Source organism: Hydra viridissima, unplaced genomic scaffold, assembly GCF_058129835.1.
Source record: "Hydra viridissima isolate aposymbiotic clone 2 unplaced genomic scaffold, HvirCarnegie_v1 scaffold_10, whole genome shotgun sequence".
Taxonomy (NCBI): domain Eukaryota; kingdom Metazoa; phylum Cnidaria; class Hydrozoa; order Anthoathecata; family Hydridae; genus Hydra; species Hydra viridissima.
In genome coordinates, this window is record NW_028324309.1 from 12295774 (window position 1) to 12320024 (window position 24251).

General features: G+C 27.8%; 1 protein-coding gene across 4 annotated transcripts; it reads left to right on the forward strand.

The window, feature by feature from the left end:
* The first annotated feature begins 608 nt into the window (after positions 1-608).
* Positions 609-22936, forward strand: LOC145182047 (serine/threonine-protein kinase ATR-like). Of its 4 annotated transcripts, none has more exons than XM_090099336.1 (41): positions 609-727; positions 1064-1149; positions 1248-1415; positions 1729-1832; positions 2141-2207; positions 2378-2472; positions 2550-2638; positions 3055-3169; positions 3252-3370; positions 3570-3714; positions 4778-4897; positions 5482-5552; positions 6419-6558; positions 6642-7054; positions 7333-7579; positions 8006-8237; positions 8358-8521; positions 8782-8867; positions 10690-10884; positions 11032-11229; positions 11371-11547; positions 11656-12017; positions 12110-12688; positions 12849-13588; positions 14613-14763; positions 15635-15725; positions 16068-16246; positions 16527-16772; positions 18235-18627; positions 18811-18944; positions 19623-19796; positions 19994-20264; positions 20349-20622; positions 20712-20862; positions 20955-21117; positions 21265-21418; positions 21577-21642; positions 21726-21811; positions 21914-22001; positions 22154-22261; positions 22742-22936. In XM_090099336.1, exons 1-41 carry the CDS (start codon positions 720-722, stop codon positions 22799-22801), a joined length of 7509 nt encoding a protein of 2502 aa, XP_089955462.1. In that variant the 5' UTR covers positions 609-719; the 3' UTR covers positions 22802-22936. The 4 variants fall into 4 exon arrangements, 3 of the variants coding, with proteins under 3 accessions (XP_089955462.1, XP_089955463.1, XP_089955465.1); XM_090099337.1 differs by having other exon boundaries at positions 8009-8237; XR_016456083.1 differs by lacking the exons at positions 15635-15725; positions 16068-16246; positions 16527-16772; ... (11 more) ...; positions 22154-22261; positions 22742-22936 and adding an exon at positions 13872-14041.
* The last annotated feature ends 1315 nt before the right edge of the window (positions 22937-24251 follow it).

Consider the following 24251-nt stretch of genomic DNA (forward strand, 5'->3'; position numbering starts at 1 on the left):
TAGGTTCAACTAAACGTCCTCTAATTGTTTGTGCTGTTACATTTAACTCTAAGTTTTTTTTAATGGTGTTGCTGGAGATAAATAGATCTTTTTTAGCTTCATGAATAATCAATTTATCTTATCTGTAATTTGTTATTATAATAATGTAATTTACTATTATTCAGTAGCGTAGGAAGGTCATATCAGTTTGAGGGGAGTGACTAAAACAGCCAGGGTTGGATATTTGAAGGGGACGGGTGAGGGAAGTGAACCTCCTCTTAAATAAATATGGGGGAATTACCCCCTCTAAATCCTCTTCCTATGAGATATTAGTAATAACTGTAGTCAAACACATATCTGAAAAATAATAACTGTTGAAAATTAAAGAAAACAAAAAGATTAATCATTACCATATTTATTATTTTTTCCAGTAAATTTCTGGCTACTTTAAACAAAATTGTTAGTAGCATGAAAAAAATTGAAAAAAAATTCATAATTTTTTTAAAAATATGATTTTTAACAATAAAGTTTATAAAAACATAAAAATTATTTTTTCCTCCACTGTATATACTTATAAAATTATATATATATGCTCACACACAATTATTTGAAATTTAGTAATTAATACTTTTATTTTTTTTTTTTTAAGGTAATAAATAAAAAAAAAAATATTGTGCACAATATTTCAGTGTAAATTTGAGCTTTTCCCAACAAGACAAAAATAAGTTTTAGAATTAAATATGGAAATGTGAGTCTTGAATTTTGTTTTTAATTGTTTTATTTAGTTTTTTTTAGTTTACTTTAACAAATTATTTATACATAACAAAATATTTTACAGTGATAGTTATGAAATATTATTTTATGTTAAAATAACTGTAAAATATTTTATTATATACATATAAACAATATTTATTTAATGATATGAACATTCTCAACTCCATGAAGTTTGAGGTATAAAGACTTCTTGAAGAGCAGTCAACTTTTTGATGATTTGAATATAAATAATTTTTATCAACAGCTTAACAATTTAAAATGTTATGTTTTAGAATTTCTAAAGTTGATGGTGCTACATTTTTTCTTTCAGTTGTGGCACTCAAGAAAAAGATGTGCATGAGACTACTCGAGTTATATGTGAATGCGTAAATAATCTGCTCACGGATCTTAATTCAGGTAAATGCTTAAAGTATTTCTATGAAGTCTATTTATCTTAATTAGGCCATTGTTAATTATGCATCATTTTCTTTTTTTAATCTAAATTTTAATAATAGTAAGCGCTCAGTTGAATGCTTCAATTGATGGTGTTCCACAATCAGAAACAGTTCTTCAATTTCTGCACCATTGTACAGATGCATTTACAGACTGTTATGTAATCAAATTAGATCTTGATGCAGCTGGTAGAAATACAGTTGAAAATAAAAAACATAAGTTAGCCAAAGGTAAAGTTATATTTAAAAAGGTTTTAATTTCTTGCAGTTTTATAAGTATAAAGGTTATTGGTAAGCGCAACATTTTTGTGTGATTTGGTTTTTGTTCATATGAGTTCAAAAAGGTTTTTTATAAACAAAGTAACATTTTTTTATATTTATGTTTCTTATGTATAGTATTGCTCTGCTTTCAAGAGCTGTCATAGTAAATGTTTTACATAGATAAATAGATGTGGTTTTTATATTAAGTTTAAGATTAAATATAAAATGTTTTATATTAAGCTTCATAGAATAAAAATCTGATTAAGAATTGTATTATCTTAAGATTTTACATTTTGGGTGATGTCACGTTTGTTCCGCTTAATTGCATCACCTGATTGCAATATATTGCACAAGAAAGCTATATCTGTGGTTTTGTCTATTTTGCAAGTAAGAGATTGATTTATAATTTAAAAGTAATGGTTTAAAGACGATTTTAACACATCATTTTTTCAAATGAGTTTTTTGCTTTTTTTTTTTGCACATAATCAAAACTGAATAAGATTATTTAAATCATTTTTTCAAAAATGTTTTTGTCCTTTTTTTTTTCTGGTTTAAACTATTGAGTCTTGGTTTAAATTTCTGCATTACAATTTATGCTTCTTTGATTAGTCACCTACAACTTTAATTTTATAACCTGCAATTTTTATTCCTTAATAAATTTTAACAGTAATTTTCTTGAAATTTTTTTTTCTTAGCTTGCACGCATCAAAGATGTTGCATTTTATCGACAATTGATATATGAGGTTGTTGGGCTGTTTAAAGGTGGCTTTGGGTTTTTTTAATGAATGATATAGGCAAAACAGGACATTATATACATAAATACATATATGCATAACAACATGTAAGCGTAACAAATATATATGTATAATATATAAAAGTTTTTCTCATTTCTTTCATTATATACTATAAGCATTAAATATATTTATTTTTAGATGCTTTGTCTGTTGCAGAAGAGTATATGTCTATTGAAGGCGGTTCACTAGTATTTAGCAAAAAAATATACAGTGGAAGATTTCAGAAAACATTAGTAATTGTTGTTTCTTTTTCTTTAGTTCTTTAAGTCAAGCACGTTGTTTTGTAATTTACAATATTTCTTAAATTTAGTGTGACTTATTAAGCAGTGCATCAATGCCTCCAAAATTGATTGAAATATTTACTTATCAACATTGCCAAAACATTCTAATTGCTGCCAGGTGAGTGTATATAATTTTAAAAAACTTCCTGGATTTGTAATTTTTTTAAGATTACAAATCTTTTTAAAGGAAAATTTTTTTTTAGAAAAATTTTTTGAAAATATTTTTGTAAACAAATTTTACTTATCCTCTTCCTTGTATATGTGATAAAAGCACATACACACAGGTGTGTATGCTTTTTTCACAGGTGTGTATGTGCTTTTATCAAGCAGTTAATGTTTTTTTTAATCAAAATAATCTTATCTGGTTAAAAAAAGGATGCTTGTAAATACGTTTATTTTTTTCAACAAAATTTAAGTTAATTTTACAAAAGAATCAGCCACTATTTTATCTTTTAAAAAAGGTATGTAGCTTTATATATTACTTTGTATCAAAATTCATCTTCATGAAACATTTTTTGTATCTCATTTTTGTAGTGAAATTTTAAAAGAAAGTATGCTTCATGTTCAACAGTTCATCAATGAATCAAAAATGTCTTTAATGCTCCTGTGTTCTCGAACCATTCAGTTATGCGATGAGTCTTTACTTAATGTAAACATTTAGATAGCAGCCATTTTGTAAAATTATTTTGATTTTTCATTTCTTAAAATCCTCTTATTTTACTTGTTTCCAGGTCTCATTATCGTTTTTAAATTCTTCAATGGAAGCTTTTCCTATACTACCCACATATTTTTTGGAGAAATATTTATGTATATTTACTACAGCTGTTGACTTTCTTTTCCATTGTCAAAGGTGGGTACATTATAATAATATATATGATTATTATAATTTGTATAATAACTATTATAATTTTCTAGCAGTAAACTGCATTAATAAATACAGTTTATTGCTGAAATGTTGATGAAATATCTAAAGTAAAAATCCTAAGAAAAGTTTATTATCCAATCAAACATAAATTTATTTCAGTCTTAAATGCGAGTTTCTGTTTTAGAATTGACTTGCAGTTACTAGAAACATTGAAAGTATCAATTGACATAATAATTCATCTAAAAGATATGAATTTCTACTTTGGTGTGACACTTCTGAAGAAATTTGTTTACTTAAGTTTGTCAAGAGATTTCCATAAAGAACTAGAGGTTTGTTTCTAACTGGAGCTTTCTTGTTATAAAATTTAACCAAATGATCTGTATAAAGAATTTCATTTTTAATAACTCATAAGATTGCACAACTTTTTGCAAGCTATTCTTTTTAAAAATTCGTATTTCTTTTTTAAAAGTTTTGTTCAACTAAAATATTAACTAAACAAAAATAGGATAAAAATATTTATTTAATCAATAGGAAATTCTCATGAAGTTGTGCAGCTTTTTTGCAAACTATTTTTATAAAAGTTTTGTTGAACAAAAGTATTAAAGTATGAACTAAGATATATATATAAGATATATATATGTAAGATATATATATAAGATATATATATAAGATATATATATAAGATATATATATATATATATATATATATATATATATATATATATATAGATATATATATATATATATATATATATATATATATATATATATATATATATATATATATATATATATATATATAGATATATATATATATATATATATATATATATATATATATATATATATATATATATATATATATATATATATATATATAGATATATAGATATAGATATAGATATAGATATAGATATATAGATATATATGAACTAAGTAATATACTAATATACTAATAACTAAGTAATATAAATGCCTGCATATTTTTTATAGATTTGTTAGTAACAATTTAAGATTCTTTACTTTATTAATTATTAGTAAAAAGTTCTATATACTTGCAAATTATAAGAAAAGGAATAGTAGCATGTTAAATATTTTTTCAGAGAAAAAAAAGATTTTATTTTTGCTCTCACTTCCAGAAAATACCACCATCTTAAATAAAATATACTACTCACAACAGCATCCATATCTTCAACCTAAAAAAAAAACAAAAAAATAAAATGTTAGTCAATGAAAGATACAACTAAAAGTAAAGTCATAATAGGATAATTCATCACCAACATCAAAATTTAGTTTCGTTAAAAAAAATTTCATAATACGATATAGAATACATAATATAAAATGTTGTAATAAACCTGCTTGTTGGAGATTTTTTTCTCCTTTCTCTTTTAGGAATTTTTGTTAGAAAGCACACGAAAACTGATGTTATTTTGTTCTATGTTTGCAGAGGAAGAATATCAAGCCATCGTTATGTTGTGCTTAAAAAAGATTGCATGTCAGCATTTGAATAAAGTATTAACTTTTAAGTATCATAAAACATATCTATTTTTTGTTTGTTGTTTTATTGTAACTTTAGTTTAAAAGTTGAACTGATTTTGTATGTTTCCAAAAAAAAAAGAAAAAGAATTGCATAAAATTGTTTCACTTTTGTAAGTAAATCTTACCCCCTGATATAAACCCCTAAAACTACTTAGAAAAGGTAAAATGCAAATATTCTGAAATTTTGATGTAAATTTTTGATTTCAACCAGATATTTCTATCCCTGTAAAGTCCACATTTTAATTTTAACAAAGAGAAAACTTTTTTTTGTTGTTGAACATATCGTTTAAGTTTAAACTGATAAAAAAAATCTTTTTTAAAAACATCAAGTTATTTTTATGTTTGATTTTACACTTTGTTAAATTATAAGTTTATCATATAAAAGTAAAATTTTGAAATAAAACTTTTTAAATAAACAAAAAAAAGTTAAGTAAAAGCTTTAAGTAGTTCTGATATTTGTAAGGGATCTTATATGTAAAGATTTTTAGAAGTATCTTATTAAAACGATTTTAAAAAATGATTAAAAAAGTTTAGTTCCTTTTTGTTTGTTTTTTTAGAATACAAAAAAATGTTTGGCCGCTCTATTAAAGAAAGCTCTTGTTCAGAGCAATAATGTTGCCAACACCAGGTGCTCAGTTTTTCATTTCTTTAGTGATATTGCTAAAAAATTTAACAACAATTAAACAGAATTCTTTAAACTATATTGAACAACAGGTTGTTGTTGAACAAGAAATTAAAATATTCTCCTGATGAATTCTTTCATATTCATAATTCTTTCATAACTGATTTAGAGTTTTTTTAAAAAAAGTAGCAAAATGGTTGGTGTGTAAGAACCATTGGAAATTCTTGTTTTAATAACTTTGTTTTGTTAAAACAAGAAATCAAATAAAGTTTTACAAGTTCAAGTAAAATGGAACTTGTAAGTTTGACTGAATTTGTAAGTTTGACTGAATTTGAAAGGGTTAAAATTGCTACCCTAAAGTAACTGCAGTGTTATTCCACCTCAAATCACCCGGCCAAGAGTTTTAAGATTTTGTTCAATTTTACTCTAAGTTACATGGATCGGAGTCTAAATAGTAAATTTAATAAATTTAATTTTCAGGTATTTAAAATGAATTTGATATTTTATTGTACTTTTAATTTGGTTGATGACTTGTTGCCTTGAATTGTTGATGACTCTTATTGAAGAAAATCCATTGAACTAATTTTTCTGAATAAATATTTTTAGAAAAATTATCCATGATATTTATTTCTGTTATTTAAAGAATTTGGTAAAACTTAAGCTGAGTTGTTGACAGCTGAATTGCTGTATTATTTTTGTATACTAATGTGACAAATTGATAAATAATATTTTGATATCATTATCATGGGCATAATGCTTAAAAACTAATCAACCCAGATGTTTGGAAGATGATTTGTATTAGTTATAAATCTTATCAAGTTTTAAGCTTTAAGTGTATATCTATCAGGTATTAATGACATCTTTCCATCTAGTGAACAGTTTGAAAGTCATTTCTTGCACTTGTGTTTGAATCTGGAAGGTTTGGAAGTTGATCAGAGGCAACATATTTTGGAAGAAGTTACATTTCTCTTGAAAATTGTATCAAGGGCCTATACAAATGAACAAGCTAAAGGTTTTTAGATTTGTTTTTACATTTTTAATATAGGACAAGTTTTTTTTAAACGGTGTATTTAATTTTTTTTTTTTTTTTTCTAGGTTTGCTGCAAACCATCAACATGGGTGAACTGTTTAATAAAATATTTGAAAATTTTCATTCTGCACTTAGTATTAAAGACATTAATAAAGTTGATATGTTTATCCAAATTTTAAAGTTTTTAAAGCTTTACGCTTATTTTTTTAACTGTGCAATAATCACAGAATCAAATCCAAAAAATTTAAAACAAGTTTTTGAAGTTTCTACTTTACCTTGGTTGAAAACAATCGATCCTCCATGGTTTGATTACAAACCATTGTATTATAGCGAAAAAGAACTATTACAGATGCATGATTTGTTAAAATTATGTTTTGTCAATCACAATGTGACTAAAAGATGTTTGAAGATTTTGTCAATAGTATTGCATCAGTGTGATTCACCAACTTGGTTGATCCACATTATAAGAACAGCATTAGTGAGTTTTTAATGTTATAAAGATGGTTTCTTTCTAAATTGTTAGGATTTTTTTTTTTTTTAAATTTTATATTTTTCAGAAAATATCAAAAATTATAATTTGATTTTAATAAAAACTTGCTTAGTAAATTTGAGTTGACCAAAAATTGTTTTTGACTAAAAATATAGTTTCTTCATTCATAGGTTTTTTTAGTTCATTGTTTAAATTTTGTAATTGAAATTTATGCCAAATTGTTTTTCTTTTTTTTTTATTAAAAATTAATTTGTTCTCTTTTTTAGGCAAGTCCTTATATTTTACTTCAAATAGAAGTTTTGAATTGCCTTCCTAGAATCCTTACTTCTCTTGGAGATAAAAGTGAGTTGTTGGTTTCTGAAGATTTAGTAACACTTACCAGAGCTGCAAAACCTGAAGTTTTAGCACACATTGGTAAAACTGTAGATCTGTTAGTTTGTGTGGTGGCTAAGAGTGTGAACATGCATTTCAAAGAAGGATCAATTTTTGTGGAATGTAGCCAGTGTAATAAAGGTAACAATTTTAGACACCATTTTTCTATTTTTACGATTAAACATTTGTGATTCACAAGTTTCTTTGATATTCTTTTACTTATTTTTAATTTGTTTTTAGTATTATTTTCAAAATTTTTAAGTCAAATACTTTTGGATGGCTTACCAGGCAATGATAACACTACTTTAATGTTTAATTGCCACAAAAGATTTTGAAATTTCAATTGAATTGTTACAAGCTTCTATTTTTTTTTTATATAGTTTTGTTTCATAAATAATAACATAACTTGCTAGGCTGTATTTTAAAAGATTTGAAAAGTTTGTGTTCTAAATTGTCTCTATTGTTTTTTGTATGCTGAATAAACAAACTGCATGCATTTTGTTTAAACAAGTTTAACCATAACTCAGTAGTTCAATTTTTATTTTTGAAAATTTTTTACTTTTAAAGTAGAAAACTGGATGCCAGCAAAAAGTACACCCCAATTGATTCCAGTTTTTAAACCATTTTTCCAACTTCTGAAGCACAGTTCATGTAGAAGTTTCAAAACAAGCTTAATGCAAGCATTTTTAAAATTACTTAAGCATATCAACGAAAAAGAAAGAAGCTCTGACAGAAGTTTATGGAATATTTTATTGGAGCTGCTCAAAGATCCGGATTTCCAAACAAGATTGATATTTTCGTGTGTTTTTTTATTTTTTATCTTTTTTATACTCTTTCTCAATTCTTCTTTTGAATTACTCTTAATTGTTTTAAGAATAAGGTTATAATATGTATTATTTTTCTACAAATTTTCCTTCAGTGGTTGGGTTGGAGATTATATTAAATACACAGATGATATTTCAGTTCATCAATTAGTAGTTGAAACATTAGCTCTTACTCTTTTCCAAGCCTCTGAAATTAATGATGTAAAAGTTGTTGAAACTGTCATTTTAACTGTAGGAAGTGTTGGAAAAGTTGCCAAAGGTAAGTTTTGCAGAAAAAAATTTCTCTTTTTATAAAAATTGATGAAAATCTTCTTCACCCCAAGATTATTGTCAAGACAGTGCACCACAAAGTTATTTACTTTTGATTACAAAAAATTTATTTGGTTTTTAAAATCATCAAATTTATAAATTGTGCACACATAAACTTTTTATAACAGATACCTTCTTATCTTGGTGAATCCTTTAATGCTGTGTTACAAGGAATGAAATGATTTTAACTGTTTTTCATGTTTCTTTCAGGCGAGTTGTTGTTAGTGATGGTTGTTAGTCTATTCAGTTGTTTTGTAATGCAGAATCATATGGTTGCAGCTGTTGCATCTGACCAGGTATATCAGTGTGTGTGTGTGTGTGTGTGTGTGTGTGTGTGTGTGTGTGTGTGTGTGTGTGTGTGTGTGTGTGTGTGTGTGTGTGTGTGTGTGTGTGTGTGTGTGTGTGTGTGTGTATATATATATATATATTAGAGTGTTTAAAAAACATCAACTGTCAAAAATCAAACCATTTTGTGTTTCTTTTTATAAAAAATAATTCACAAGAGAAATTATTACCGCAGGATATTATTTAGAACTGCCTCAATGACAATGAATTTTTCAAATTTTTTCAAAAAACTTTAAATCATACTGTTATTCTTAAATGGAGCAACATTCTTAGTGTAATTTTCATACATTATATACTGATGTATTTAATGTGTGAAATTGTCTTGGTGCTATCATTGACTACTTGTGGAGATTTAGCAGCCTTCTTGCCATTGAACATAGGCAATTCTGGCCATTTATCATCATCTTTGAACAGAAAGAAAGTGTTGATTTGGAAGAGTTCAAAGATTAAGTAAGAAGTAGGTCCAATCAAATACTTAAGAACTCTTTTCCTGTAAATCTTGCTGAGTGATCTTGGTTTTCTTCAAGTGTCTGTTGCTGTTTGCTTAAACTAACATTTTCTGCTTTTTCTCAAGTGCTACCATGTCTAAGTAGAAGTTGAGTGGTTCCAGTTCTTCACTTTGGTAGCGAAGAACTGGAACCGCTAAACTTCTACTAAGACATGGTAGCACTTGAGAAAAACTACTTATAAACGGAGATCCAATAGGCTGGTATCAGTGTAGATATTGCTTCTATAATTGAATGGTGTTTGTTACCATGGATTTAAAAAAAAAAAAAGAAAAAGTGTTCTCATGATTTGTCAGTTATTGTCATGATTTGAAGTGATATTAGTTTTTGAGTGCATCTACAACTTTGTTAATTTTTAGCATGTGCTACAACTTTAGTATCTATTTAGTATGGTAGAATGCAACACAAGTTCAGAAACTGATACCTTTTGGAGGATTCGAAAATCTATGTGAGTTCAAGAAGTTATCTATAATGTTCTCTTTTCAGACATTCTTCATTTTAAGTGTATTTCTTTCAGACAAGATCATCTCACGAAGGCTGTTTAGATCCATGTTGAATGACTTTTAGTCAGCTTAACCAACAAAATATTGCTATAATTTGCTGATAAAAAAACTGTTACATAATAAAATATTAAGTAAAAATAAAAAGCTGCTAAAAAAATGAATTGTGCTCATTAATGGTTTCTCAATTATCCAATCCTTACTGTCAAATGTCTCAATCATTCAATCTTTACAATCCTTACTGTCAAATGATACAAGCATCTACTTGTTTACATATCAATCCTTGCTCACCAATTCTTGTTTTTTGTTAAATAAATTGATGCCCCTTTAGATGACAATTTCTGTATTTTCATATAGGCATAAGAGCATCTTTTGGTTGGTTGTTAGGGCCAACATTTCCTGATAATGCTCCATTTAGTTGAAAGCTTTCCTTTCTTTTCTTTTATATTTTTATCTTGGTTTACATCACTGCAGTAAATGATTTGAAGTGGTTTCCATAATCCAACTTGAATAGTGGCTATGTATACTTTATTTATATGGCTGGGAAGGTTTTAATGCTTATTGCTTTTATATAATTTTAGCTTTGTTATGAACTTTGAATATATATATATATATATATATATTCAAAGTTTATAACACACACACACACACACACACACACACACACACACACACACACACACACACACACACACAAACATATATATATATATATATATATAATGTATTTGTGCATTTGCTTGAATAAGAAATTTTCTTTATACAAGCTTGGAGATCTTTGTAAAACATTTGGTAAAAGTTTATATCAGCTGTTTATTGATCATAAGAGTCATTTCTGTGACATCCTTGTTAAGAAGATACAGAAGTTGTTAGAAGATAATAAAGATGTTCAATGTGTTACAGATACTATTTTTGACATTGCCAAACATTTTGAATTTAACGATGTTAAGTCATTCTTACAGGTAAGTTATCATATTTTTTATCTATCACTGTGCAGAGAAGTTTAATATTTATTGCTTTTATATAATTTTAACTTTACTTTAAACTATCAATAAAGTAAAAGTATAATTTTTTCTTCTCATTAAATCACAACTTTTTGTTTTGGATAGATCACATCAACTGAAATGCTACCGAAAATTGTAATGAAGGCATCGCCTCAGTCATCTGGACTCCTGCGATTATTTGCAAAGCTCACTAATCAGAATAGGCGTGAGATGATGTTTTACAACTTCAAGTACATATTTTCATATCTTATCAGATCAATCTTTAAACATAATGAGCTTGAAATCTGTCTGCGCTATTTACAGGTTAATCTTTTTTTGTACCTAAAATTCATCAATTTTATTTAATAGTTTTATTTTATGTTTATATTATGATTTTATTTATATTGTGATTTTATTTATAGTATGATTGTATTTGTGTTGTAATTTGTTAGAGTATTGTTTTAGGAAGAAACTGATGTGGAGCTCAGTAGTTTGCTATTGTCAGAATACCAAAGTGTATTCAATCAGCTCCTTCTTTATCTAAGTGTAAACAGGGAGCAAGTTGTTCAAGGCTTTTCTATACTTGCTTGCAATGATACTTCTTATAAAGGTCCTAAAGATATCAAATCTGATCAAGATCTGGTTAAAAAAGTTTTATATAAGACATTTTTATTTGATTGTTAAAACATTTTTGTATCTCCATGTGCTTTAAATATTTTATTTGTATTTAACTTATTTTTTTCTATTAAGGCGTTATTCTTGCATCAAAAACTACTTGGAGTGCTTGCATTTTTTAACTCTGTGCTCACCAATAGCCCAAATTATGAGAAAAAGATTGCTCTCAAAAGTCTAGTATGTTTATTTAACGTTATGGGTGCTAAGTATATTACTCCTGTACGCTTAAAAGTGATGGCCATTTTAAAACTTGCACTTAAGTTTAAAACAGAATTTCCTGAAATTTGCTGTTCTACATGGAGTTGTTTTGTCAAGAATATTGAAGTAGATTGTATTGGCCCTCTACTTGGTCAACTCATTGCTGCAATTTTACCACTATTGGATACATGTCCTAATCAAGTAGCAGATATCTTCAATTTTCTGATAGTAGAAAACAGGTGTTTAGTTATCTTTTATTGGTAAAAAAAATGTTACATAAAAGTTATACTTTTTTTTAACCAAATATTTATAATTTTGATTTTTTATTTAGGGCTGTTCTTTCCACATCATTTAAAGACATTTATTTTGTCCCATGTCATCCAGCTCTTGCAAACTCCAAGGAAGTGCTTGCCTCACATCAACTACGTGTTTGCAATATAAATGACTTCAAAGCACAAATAAAGTACACTTGTCAAGGTATTGATAACGAGAATGAAGATGTAAGAAAGTTTGCTTTGATGCACTTGACAACAATTCTTGAAACTTACTCTGGGTTTTTGAATGAAATGCTTGCTAATGTTGAAGCAATTGATCCTGTCATATTGCATATGATTAACACATTACTTCTGGCTAGTAAAGAAAATAACAGCCAAACATTTGGTTATATTGGTAAATGCTTGGGTTTGCTTGGAGCAATTGATCCTGGAAGAATCGAAAGTCTAAATAATGACAAATCTGAAGAAGCTGTAATGCATATATCAGTTAGTGATATCTCTTTTGGTCATGACCTGTTAAAAGAACTTTGTCGTTCTTTTTTGGCAGCAGGTAGCACTAGAGCTCAAGACTGTGCTGCTTTTGCAATTCAAGAAACCCTTCTTTTTTATGAATGCACTGAAAAACCATCAGATAGGTTTTTGCAATTTTTTTTTATCTTTTTTTTTTTATGCATCACATTGTTAAAACATGTTTTCAAATATGAACCTTTAGTCATTTTAACCTTTTTACTGTTTGTAAGAATTATTTATATTCTTTATAAGTATACTCAGTTATATAATGTTTATTTGTAATAGAGCTGGATATCGTTTATGGGAAAGATTTTCAAAATCTACTCAAGAGCTTCTTTATCCCCATCTTTTCTCCAAATATATTAACTCTACAAAATACAACTGGTCTAAACATTCCACACCTATATACCAAAGTATAAAAGGCAACTCTTATGTTGATTGGGTATGTAATTGGACCAACCGTCTTATTTATGGTCTAGGGAAAACAAATGGTAAAGTGTTCATGTCCTGCATGTCAATTATTAAGCATGATTTGAAAGTAGCACTTTTTCTTCTTCCACATGTAGTAGTTCAAATTATTCTTTTGAAAAACGGAGAGTTGGTCAGAGAAGAGTTTATGGCTGTGTTAAATTCTGCAAACAGTGAGAGCAGTATGACAGAGTTTATAAAAGCCTGCACTAATACTGTGTATTCTATTATGGATTACTTGTATAATTGGAGTGCTAAGCACATGGCTAGAGATTCACAAACACCTCAAACTGAGGCTCAGTGCATTAAACAGTTTATTGATAGTATACCAAAAGACATTCTTGCAAAAAGTTCATTTTATTGCAATGCTTTGTCTCGTTCACTAATGTACTATGAACAGTATATTGAAACAGAAAAAAATAGTTTGGAAAAACATTTAGAGTTTTTGCAACGATTATATTTTGCACTTGATGAACCAGATGGTGTGACTGGCGTAGCAGATAAAAGGAAAAGGAACACAAAACTGCAGGAGCAAATTGTTGAACATGAAAGTTCTGGTAATTTTTTAGACACCATTTTTACACTATTTTTTATTTTCTAAGAATATTCATTTAAATATTTTATATATATATTCTATTATTATTGAAACTAGTAATTAAACTCTTTAAAATAAAAATTTTAAAATAAGTTGCTAAAAAGGTATTCAAGTTGTTCTGGTATTGGGTTTGATTTAAGTTGAACAACAATTTAATTTCAAGTTATGAAATTCAGTTTAGAACTCATGTGCACTAAGTTGTGAACTGAGCAAATAATCTAAGAAAATTTATATATATATTGCAGGTTTTTGGTGTATGGATGTCAGAGAACAACAATATATATTTGTTTGCATTATTATAAGATTCTTTGTTTGTTGCAAAATAAACAAACTTTAAGTGACATGATGCAAGAAAAGTTACATTGAAGAATGGTTAAAGTTCCAATATAAAACTTAGGTGTTCGTTGTTTATAAGGTATTATGACATTAAATGAAGTTCATGTTTATCTATTTTTCTCCTAGTTTTAAAGTTTATGAAGCAGGTTCTATTTAAAGTTTATGAAGCGGGTTCTATTTAAGTATTAGGATCTTTAAACATTTTAAAGTGATTCTTATACCTAAGTTTTGTATCTAGTTTTTGTACACAAGTATTAAAAAACTAAAGAGTTAGTAAAATAAATGAAAACAAGAGAAAAAGAAACAGCTTCTTAAAAAAATACTCAATTATAAAATAGCTCTATTGTAAAACTCTAAGTGTTATACAAGTTAGGCTCTTTAAGTTAACAACCTTAGGTTAGCATTAATTGTTCTTAAGAAAAGCACTTTTAAATATTTATGTTAAATTGGTTATATAAAATTTATACATGTAAATTTTCAAAAAGTTTAAAAGCAATATTAGAATGTTTTAAACGTTTACATTGTTAGTAGATGGTGAAAACATTTTGTTGCTTTTTAGAAATATGTTTTACATATTTATAAATGTTAGTTTTGTTGTTTTTAGCTTCTTGTTTTTTGTTTTTTTATCAAGCAAAATGTTCTGTTTTTAGGTAATCTTCGTGATGCTGTTGCATGCTATGAGCGTGCTATTCAAACAGAACCATGCAATGTAAAACATCATAAAGGACTGCTTCAATGTTTAATTGGATTAGGTCAATTGTATAATGGTCTAATGGACGTTTCTGGAGTAATGGAGAAAAGGTATAATGCATAGTGGTTTTTGTAGTAAATTAACTTTTTTCAGTATTGGATAGATAATTTGAAATGATTACTATTGTTACTGAATTTTATTTTTACAGAAAAAAAAATTTATTGTTGCAGAATTTTCATGCTTATAAAAAAGGAGCAGAGAACAATTAATACCCAGTGACAATAAAGGATTTGAAAACTGACCCAGGGACAATTATACATAAAAAAATGAGGATCAAATTATTATTAGAGTATAATGAAATTTAGTATCAAGTTGTCTCTTTCCAGACATAAAAGATAAAGCTTTTGGCTGTTAGAAGCAGGTCTATGTGGTATATTGCATGCAAATAGCTATGTATTTAAATGAAATGGTAATAATGTTTTAAAATAGTTAAAATGAGCATCAATAGTTAAAAAAACCAATGATGATTCATTAAAACTATTCTAGAGTAATATTGGTTTTAGATTAGATAGTTTATGCTTGATACCTGGAGGACAAATATTTAGACTTTAGGTACACAATTAAAACAATTAAAAATATAGGTAGAAATGTTTGGGAAGCATCTTCTCGGTCAAAGTAAACTTATGGTTTCTGATTATCTTTCAACTACTACATATAATTTCATTAAGAGAATTTTACATTCAAATTAACTGGATTCTTCTTTCTGTATTGCTAAGCCAGGCTCATTCCCTAAAAAATCTTTGACCTTAAAAAAGAAAATCAAAATGAGCCATGTTTGAAATTTAAAATATACTTTACGTGAATGACCTATGACAAGTTTACTAAATTTATATAAAACTATTTCCCTTTTAATATAACTGACAAATGTATAACAAATGTAATGTATTTACTATCATTTCATTTTTTGTTTTGTTGATAAAGACCAGAATGGAAGACAGATTTAATCCCATATCAAGCAGAAATATCATGGCGGTTGGGTCAGTGGGACACATTAGAAAAAACTCTATCTCAAGTAGGTTTTTTGCTATCTGAAATTAAAGCATAGGTTCACTAAGTTAAAAGAATGTGGTTTTTATTTAAAAATAAAAGAATTAATGCTTTAGAATTAGGTTTTCTGAAGTAGATGGGTGTTAAATGAATACAAATTTTAAAGAGCAAAAATTCTCTGTTGATATTAAAATGATGAAGTCTTATTTGATAACAGAATTCTAGAAAATATAATCAAATTTAATACGCAAAACCTATTTTTTGTTCAAATAAGTATATTTGGTAATGTAATGTTTAGGAGTAAATGTTATACGATAATTGTATTTATCAACTCTCTATATTTAAAGTTTTTTAACTTTGTAATTAGGAAAGTACTACAACAAATTGGAGTTTGTCATTAGGCAACCTTCTGTTGTGTCTAAAAAATGGTACTTGTGATCAGTTTAATGCAAATATTGTTGCTGTAAGAAAAGAACAAATGCATTGTCTAAGAAGTGCAAGCCTTGAATCAGGAGGTTATCAACGAGCTTACAAATCAATTGTGCAGTAAATAAACCTTTTTAGATAATTTTTTTTTTATGAGAATTGATAAAAATTGATAGCAATTGGTTTTTATAAAGCTCTTTTTTTTTTAATTACGAAAAGCGTTTTAAAATTATAATTTTATACTTTTTTGTTATTTGGGCCCTTTTTTTTTTGTATTTGTATCTTTTTTCTAATAAAAAGTTTGTCTTTTTTTTGGGGATCTTAAAAATTTTATTATTTCTTCTAACAAATCATCATAATTTCTTTTTACCAATATGCTCATGGTCTTTTTATCTCTTAGTCTTCACATGCTTGAAGATGTTGAAAGTTGTGCGTCAGTCTGCTTCAAAGAAAATGAGAAGAAGTTGTCAAGTAAAAGTCTTCTTGGCCTTTGGGACAAGCGCCTTCTAAATACTGAGTCTTCTTTTCAAACAAGAGAACCAATTCTCAACATGAGAAGAATTCTGCTTCAGCTACTCCCTGAATATGAGATGAAGCAAATGCAGCAAAATGCTGGTTGGTTAATGTACTCACGAATTGCCAGGAAGTATGTCTACTTGCTCTTTAGATGTCTTTAATGGTTGTAGTTATAAACAGAAGATAATAAAAAATGTTTTTTTAAATTATTGATATATACTATGAGTAAAACTTCATAATAAGTTGTATCACTCTGTACAAGCTTTAGAAACTATGGCTCATTTTTCCTCTTAAAGTTTGTTATTTTAAAAGTAAATAAATAAGAGCAGAGAAGTATTAAACAAACTTATTGCAAATGGTTAACACTGTTCTCTTGCACATCAAATAACTGGACTGGTAAATAGAAAGCCTGTGAGCAGTCAATCAAAACTCCATATCATTTGTAGTTCATAAAGATGGCCACTTTTAACAAAATATTTTCCCTTCCTACTCCTATTCCCTGGATAAATTTTATTGCAAAATATAATCACAGGACATTGACTTGAGAAATGGGTTTATACTCCATTTGTCTATTCTTGTAACACACACAAATGTAATTAAATTCAAAAACAGCCCTTAAATTTTTGCATATGGCCTAATGAAGTCTTGTATGCTTTTATTGTACATTCTATTTTATGTACATGCTGAGCAATATTTTAAAAACCTGTTGCCTTTTTTATCTGATCACCTTTAAGCAGATATGTTACTTGTCAACCACCCTTAATGCGGCAAGGAGCATAACAGGGTTGCTGAAAATTTTACTTTGTTTTTTGTATAGATTTAAATGCTAAAGCAGTTCACGAATTTTTGGCATTTTCATAACCCTTTTTTTCCTGTTCAGATTCATCTATTCAATAACATTTGTCACATTTGCTGCATGGTCAAAATGGATCCTGAGCAGTTCAGCCTTGATATTTCAAATTCATTAAGTGTTTTATCATTAATTCTTTTTATGAATTGAAGTTTAGAGTGCCCCATTTAGGATGGTTACAAGACACAGGAAGCTGAAGCACTCTGAAAGATACTGACAGCTTTTCAGTGAACACAAAAAATGCTGTTGAAAGCTGTCATAAGAAAAGCTTTAAGGAAATCAAAAGTCCATTATACTGGATGATAATTATGATTGATATTATAATTACCATCAAAGTAGATTAAGTGGTTCTTGAAATATTTAAGAAACCATAGGTCATTATCATTTTGGACAGTCTTTAAAGGCTTAGAAGGATCTTTTTATCAAATAGTTACTGTATTAACATTAGTATACAAATATTATTAGCTTTCACAATTTAAATTAAAATTCATCCTTTACTAAGAACAGCAACGTTAAACTACAAGATTTCTTAGTAATAAGCAATAGTTTCATTTGATCTAATGATTTAATTTGATCCAAAGGTTTAAAGATAAAAGAGTCATTCAGATATTGTATTGTTTTCAATGTTCTTTTTTTATTTTTGCATAGAAAGTTAAATCTTCTAACAAGAATGTGATTATTATTTCCCAGTGTCATTTTTATATTATAAAATGTCATTTTCAAATATATTATAAAAATTTAGAGCTGGCTTATTCCAAACAGCTTACAGCTCGCTGTTAAATGTAAATGACAACAGCAACATTGAAATACTTATAGAAAAAGCAAAGTGGTATTCTTCTCAAAATGATTTGCATAAAGCTCTACTTACTCTTCACAAGGAGTCTGACGCCATTCTCCAGTCACAAAGTGAGCATAAAAATAAACTTCTTCGTGCAAAAATCAAACTTCTTAAAGCAAAATGGATGGAAGAGACAGAATCTTATGAGCCCAATGCTGTGTTGCTGCAATATAAAGATGCAGTGAAAGAATACCCTGATTGGGAGAAAGGTCATTTTTATTTGGCAAAATATTACGAAAAACTCATGAATGCTTGTGATGAGAATGACTTAAAAGATGACAGGAAGATGAGAAAAAAGTTAATCTTTTTTTATTTCTTACTATAAGTTTTTTTATTATGATAAAAATAATTTTTGATAAAACAAAGAGAAAAATTGGGAAATACCTCTATTTCTTTAATATGTTAGAAAACAGTTGCTTTATTCTTTTTTTTCATACATAAAAATGTTAATATTCACAGCCTTCCTTTTTTTATTTTAAGTGACTTTATCAAGTTTGTTATAAAACATTATGGAGAATCCTTACATTATGGAAGTAAATATATCTACCAATCAATGCCTCGTTTGCTTACATTATGGCTGGATTTTGGCGTTGCTACTAGTCATGCTATGGAAGGTTTTAGTCTTAATTCCTTAATTCTTAATTTAGTCTTAATTAAATGAAAGTTTTAGTAGCAGGTGTTGTAGGAGAAATGAAACAATTTTATTGGTTTATTCATAATTTGGTAAGTATTGTGATGGTTATGTAACATCAATATATGTTTATTCATAATATTTATATATATATATAATTTATTCAAATTTGATACGAGCTGCGTGTGTATGAATATTTCATGCGAATAAATAAACTGTAAATTTTTTTCAAATACTTCTTGATAAACAATATTCTTAGTTTTTTTCACATTTCCACAACGCCTGCTAATCGAGTTGTACAAAATTTCGGTTAGTTGCTATTAGTTACCAAATGTTACAATAAAAATAGCACAAAAGTAACTTAATAAACTTGAATTTATATAAAACTTAAGAAATTCTGAATCGATACAACAAATCTTGAGTAGATCTTCATTTTCCTTATTTTCCTGCTTTGATCTACAGATGCAAAAATTCAAATGGTTATTACAGGGTGTCACAGATAGATATGTCTATTTTATTATATAGATAATATACCTAGCATCATGTTCACAATTTTATAGTTGTGCTGCTACACCCATTTTGTTTATAATGTAACTACATTATAATTAAATTTAACAAAAAATGGTGTATTGAAATTTTAGAATGTATTTTCATTCTTTAGGAGGCTCTGTAAAAGCGTCAGAGAAAGCTTATTTTAAAGATAGAATGCATAAGCTCAATGAAGAAATGTTAAAACTTTCAAATCAACTGCCGGCTTATCAGTTTCTCACTGCTTTTTCACAGTTGGTATCAAGAATATGCCACTCTAATATGTCTGTTTGGAAACTTCTTGAAGGTAAATCTCATTATTATTATTATTACTATTATCATCATCATCATCATCAGCATCATCATCATCATCATCATCATCATCATCATCATCATCATCATCATCATCATCATCATCATCATCATCATCATCATCATCATCATCATCATCATCATCATTATTGTTATTGTTGTTGTTACTGTCAATTATTTTATACTTTTTAGTTATCATCTGCAAAATTTTTCATGCTTACAAACATCAAGCCATATGGAGTATGGTGGCTGTTTCAAAGTCTTCCCTTCCAACAAGAGGTGAACGATGTAAACTTGTGTTCAATAAAGTTTGTCAAGAAAACCCGGATATGACCAAATTCATTTCTCATGCGTTGGATCTCACAGATAATCTGTTAGAAATATGCAATCGAAGATGCGTCAAAGAAACGAAGCTGAGCATGAGCAAAGACTTTTCTACCTTGACTCGATTAACAAGTGATAAGTATGATATGAGAGTCAATGTGTTGCATTTACCTTTAAAGTCATTTCATTATTGAACTGGATTATTTATTTTTGCTATTGTTAGGTCATTTAGTCCTATTGTGGTACCATTGCAATCTACACTCACCGTAAAACTGCCTTCATCGCCAGACCCTAATCATCAATACAACCCGTTCCATGACTATCTACCAATGATAGTGGGTTTTGATGATCACGTCGATGTTTTGTCATCCTTGCAGAAGCCCAAAAAAATTAAAGTAAAAGCAAGCGACGGTAATTTTTATACTTTAATGTGTAAACCAAAAGATGACTTGAGGAAAGATGGTAGACTAATGGAATTCAATTCCCTCGTCAACAAGGTAACTTGATTGATTTTGTCTGGTTGAAGAACTAAAATCTACTGTAGTTGGTTTGCTATAACCGTTATATTTCGGTTTAATACATTCAGATGCTACTGCGAGATCCTTTATGTCGCAGACGTCAGCTGCATATTCGCACTTACGCTGTCATACCCTTAAATGAAGAATGCGGTCTACTGGAGTGGGTCCCTAATACTAGTGGCCTTCGATTTATACTCAATAAAATTTACAAAGAAAAAGGTTTAAAATTTTGCTGAAATGATTAATGAAATAAAATTTTTCTATAAGTTCTAGTAATGTTTTGAAATTTGTTGTTTGTTATGTGGATGTAGGAATAACGGTAAAGGTACACGAGCTTAAGCAGTTATACGAACCATTGACCAAGTCTCAGTGTTTGAAAACCAAGGTGGACATATTTACAAATCAAATACTACCACGTTATCCACCTGTTTTTCATGAATGGTTTATTTCAAGTTTTACTAACCCTACAAAATGGTAGTTTTTTTTTTTGTTTTTTTTTTTGTTATATTTCTTTTTTGCATGAATGATTCAAAATTTATGATAATTTAGTTTAAAGTAGTCATTGTTGATAATGACGAAATGGCGTTGTTGTAAGGTCTTAAAAATATTTTACTTGAACAGGTACACAGCTCGGCTTGCTTACTCTCGCACATCAGCTGTAATATCTATGGTTGGGTATACACTTGGATTGGGCGATCGGCACGGTGAAAACATATTGTTTGACAGCATATCTGGAGACTGTGTTCATGTAGATTTCAACTGTTTGTTCAACAAGGTTTCTTTATTTTTACAATCTTTAAAAAAAAAATTATGGTTTTGCGTGTTTAATTTATTTTTAATTTATCTTTTTACTGATGATTTTATTCAAAGTTTTATCGTTAAACTTTTTTTTTATTTTTTACTGTTTTTTTTACATATAAATATTTTACATAGGGTGAAACATTCGATTGTCCAGAGAGGGTCCCTTTTCGATTGACTCATAACATGGTTAAGGCGATGGTTTGTATTTTTTAATCACTATCTCTGTTATTGATATTTTTAAATTTAAAGTATGAGAATGCATTTGGTTTCTATTTTATTAGGGACCTCTTGGCCACGAGGGAGTCTTTCGAAAATCTTGTGAAGTTACGATGAAAGTGATGCGTGCACAAAAGGATTCGTTACTTAGGTAACTTAATTTCTTCCATTTGTTTGATTATAAAAGAATTTTCATGTTCTTATTAATTAACGCGAACGATAATAATTATTTAAACGTTTTTTTCTTTCGTAGCGTCTTAAATACTTTTTTGTATGATCCTTTATTGGAATGGAAGAAGGATACTCGCAATAAAGAGTCTGGGGAAGTAAATAATGAAATGGTAAGTTTCTATCTTTAGACAGCATTTTTTTTAGTGCTAAATGAATTTGGTTTAAGGCTGTAAAAAGGGTCTTAAATTTTGATGAATTCTTTTGTACTAATAGTTTGCTTGTTAAATTACTCAAAAATAATTTTTTTGATTATAATTTACAGGCATTAAAAATTTTGAAAAAGATTGAACAACGGTTGTCGGGCTATATAACAAGCAACATGATACATCTGCCTCTATCCATTGAAGGGCAAGTACATCATCTAATAAAGGTCAGTTTCTAAGTTTTGTCTAAAAAAGAAAAGTGTAATATGACTTTTTTTCCAGTAAAATGGTCTCGATGAATCCAATTTAAATTTACAAACTTTTTATTTCTTAAGAGAAAATAACCGGAAGGATACGGTATTAGTTGATGTTTTATTTCGTGAGAGAAAATAAACCGGAAGGATACGGTATTCTCCTAGCTGTTGTTATTTTGATTAAAGTTTGTCTTTTTAATAAAATTTATAAAACCCCACACTAATCAGAATTGTAAATTTAGACGAATGTGGTGCTAAAAAATTATCTTAACCTTTGTTTATGAAAATCCTATTTCAAATGGGCTTTATTTTATATGAAGGCTCCTCAACGGAACGATATTAAAATGACGAATTCTTTTTGGATCATAAAATGATTATAGTTTTGGATCATAAAATGATTATAGTTTTTTAATAGTTTTATAAATTGCATTTAAATTAACTTTGTTTTTACAGGAATCAACAAGTATTGAAAATCTCTCACAAATGTACATTGGTTGGGCGGCCTACATGTGAATAGCGGCCTACATGTGAATATTCAAAAGGAGATGTAAAAAAACGCATGATTTTCTTAAGCAAAATGTAAATAAGTAGTAATTTAAAAAAATTTATAGTTATTATAAGCTATGTTTTAAAGTAGTTAGTATTTATTACACATGCTGTTTTTAGTTTTTTGAAATATGATAATTTAATATGCCATCGAAAGTAAACTTTTTAACGTCAAGAAATCAAAAATGTTTTTGGAGAGAAAGGAACTCCACAAGAAGACGCAATGGTTTCCTCCTACCAACATTTTAAGATTTGTTTATCAACATTTTATTTTTTATTTTTTTGTATTTTTCAACAAAACTTTAGTTAATAAGTTAGAAAGTTTGGAGTTTTAGAACTACAGAAACGTGTAATGATATATGAATCAGTACATCATTACTACTTCTCTTTTTTCTTATAGAAAAAAAATTTAGCAATTCTATTGGTTAAAAAGTAAAAAAATTCTATTGGTTGGATGTGTAAACATTATTATTAATATGACCTTGATAAAAAAAGAATAAATTCAAGCTTTTATGTCAGGGATTAGCTATACCATTTATTCTTTTTTATCAGGGTTATAAAAATAGTAATGTCTATACATCCAACCAATAGAATTTATTTATTTTTTAACCAATAGAATTGCTAGATTTATTTTCTATAAGAAAAAAGAGAATTAGTAATGATTAGCAATGTACTGATCCATATATGATCAAACGTGAACATTAGGTATAACAGAAATATCAATGAATACCAATAAAGGTTATATTGACATTACATAACATGCTTAATAAATTACAAATGGCAAAATAGCGTAACAATGTCATGCAATATACAAGCATTAAACTTTGCTGCTACACCTGTTATATATCAAAGTTGTTCTCTGAAGTCTCTGTTAAGAAATTCTCATTTAAGAAACATTTCTTTACATTACAACATCGTTGTTGATAGTTTCTCTACTTTTTCCTTTTTAAAACATGTAACCTTCTTCCTCATAGAAGGACAGCCTTTTTTGTCAATTGTTGTTTGGTTGAATTATAATTAAACTGCAATCAGCTAAAACATTTACACAGGATACTGTTAGCTTCTGTAAGTTTAACATTTTCGACTGCGACTCGAATCTTTGTTAACAAACAGAAAGTTCAGATCAATGATATATATTAACTAGATGTCTAACTTCACATAAATTCCGTAAGAAAATGTGAAGCAAATTTTTGGAGGTTGTAAAACCGGTAGCCTCAGCAAAGAAGAAAAATTTCTAGCGATGTTTTGTTTTATTTTTGCTATTCGTTTTTCCGTAATATCTGTTAACCAATCAGATGCTGGTGGCAAAACAAGTTATTATCCAATCATATGCTGGTGGCAAAAAAAATTTGCTTCACTTTTTTTCGGAAGTTAGACATCTAGTTAATATATATCATTGGTTCAGATCTTAAGAGTT

Excerpts from the sequence above, each read along its gene's own strand:
- LOC145182047 (XM_090099336.1), top strand. Across the intron at positions 10,885-11,031 it reads ATGTTAAGTCATTCTTACAG|ATCACATCAACTGAAATGCT; the intron begins GTAAGTTATCAT and ends TGTTTTGGATAG. Across the intron at positions 18,628-18,810 it reads GACAGGAAGATGAGAAAAAA|TGACTTTATCAAGTTTGTTA; the intron begins GTTAATCTTTTT and ends TTTTATTTTAAG.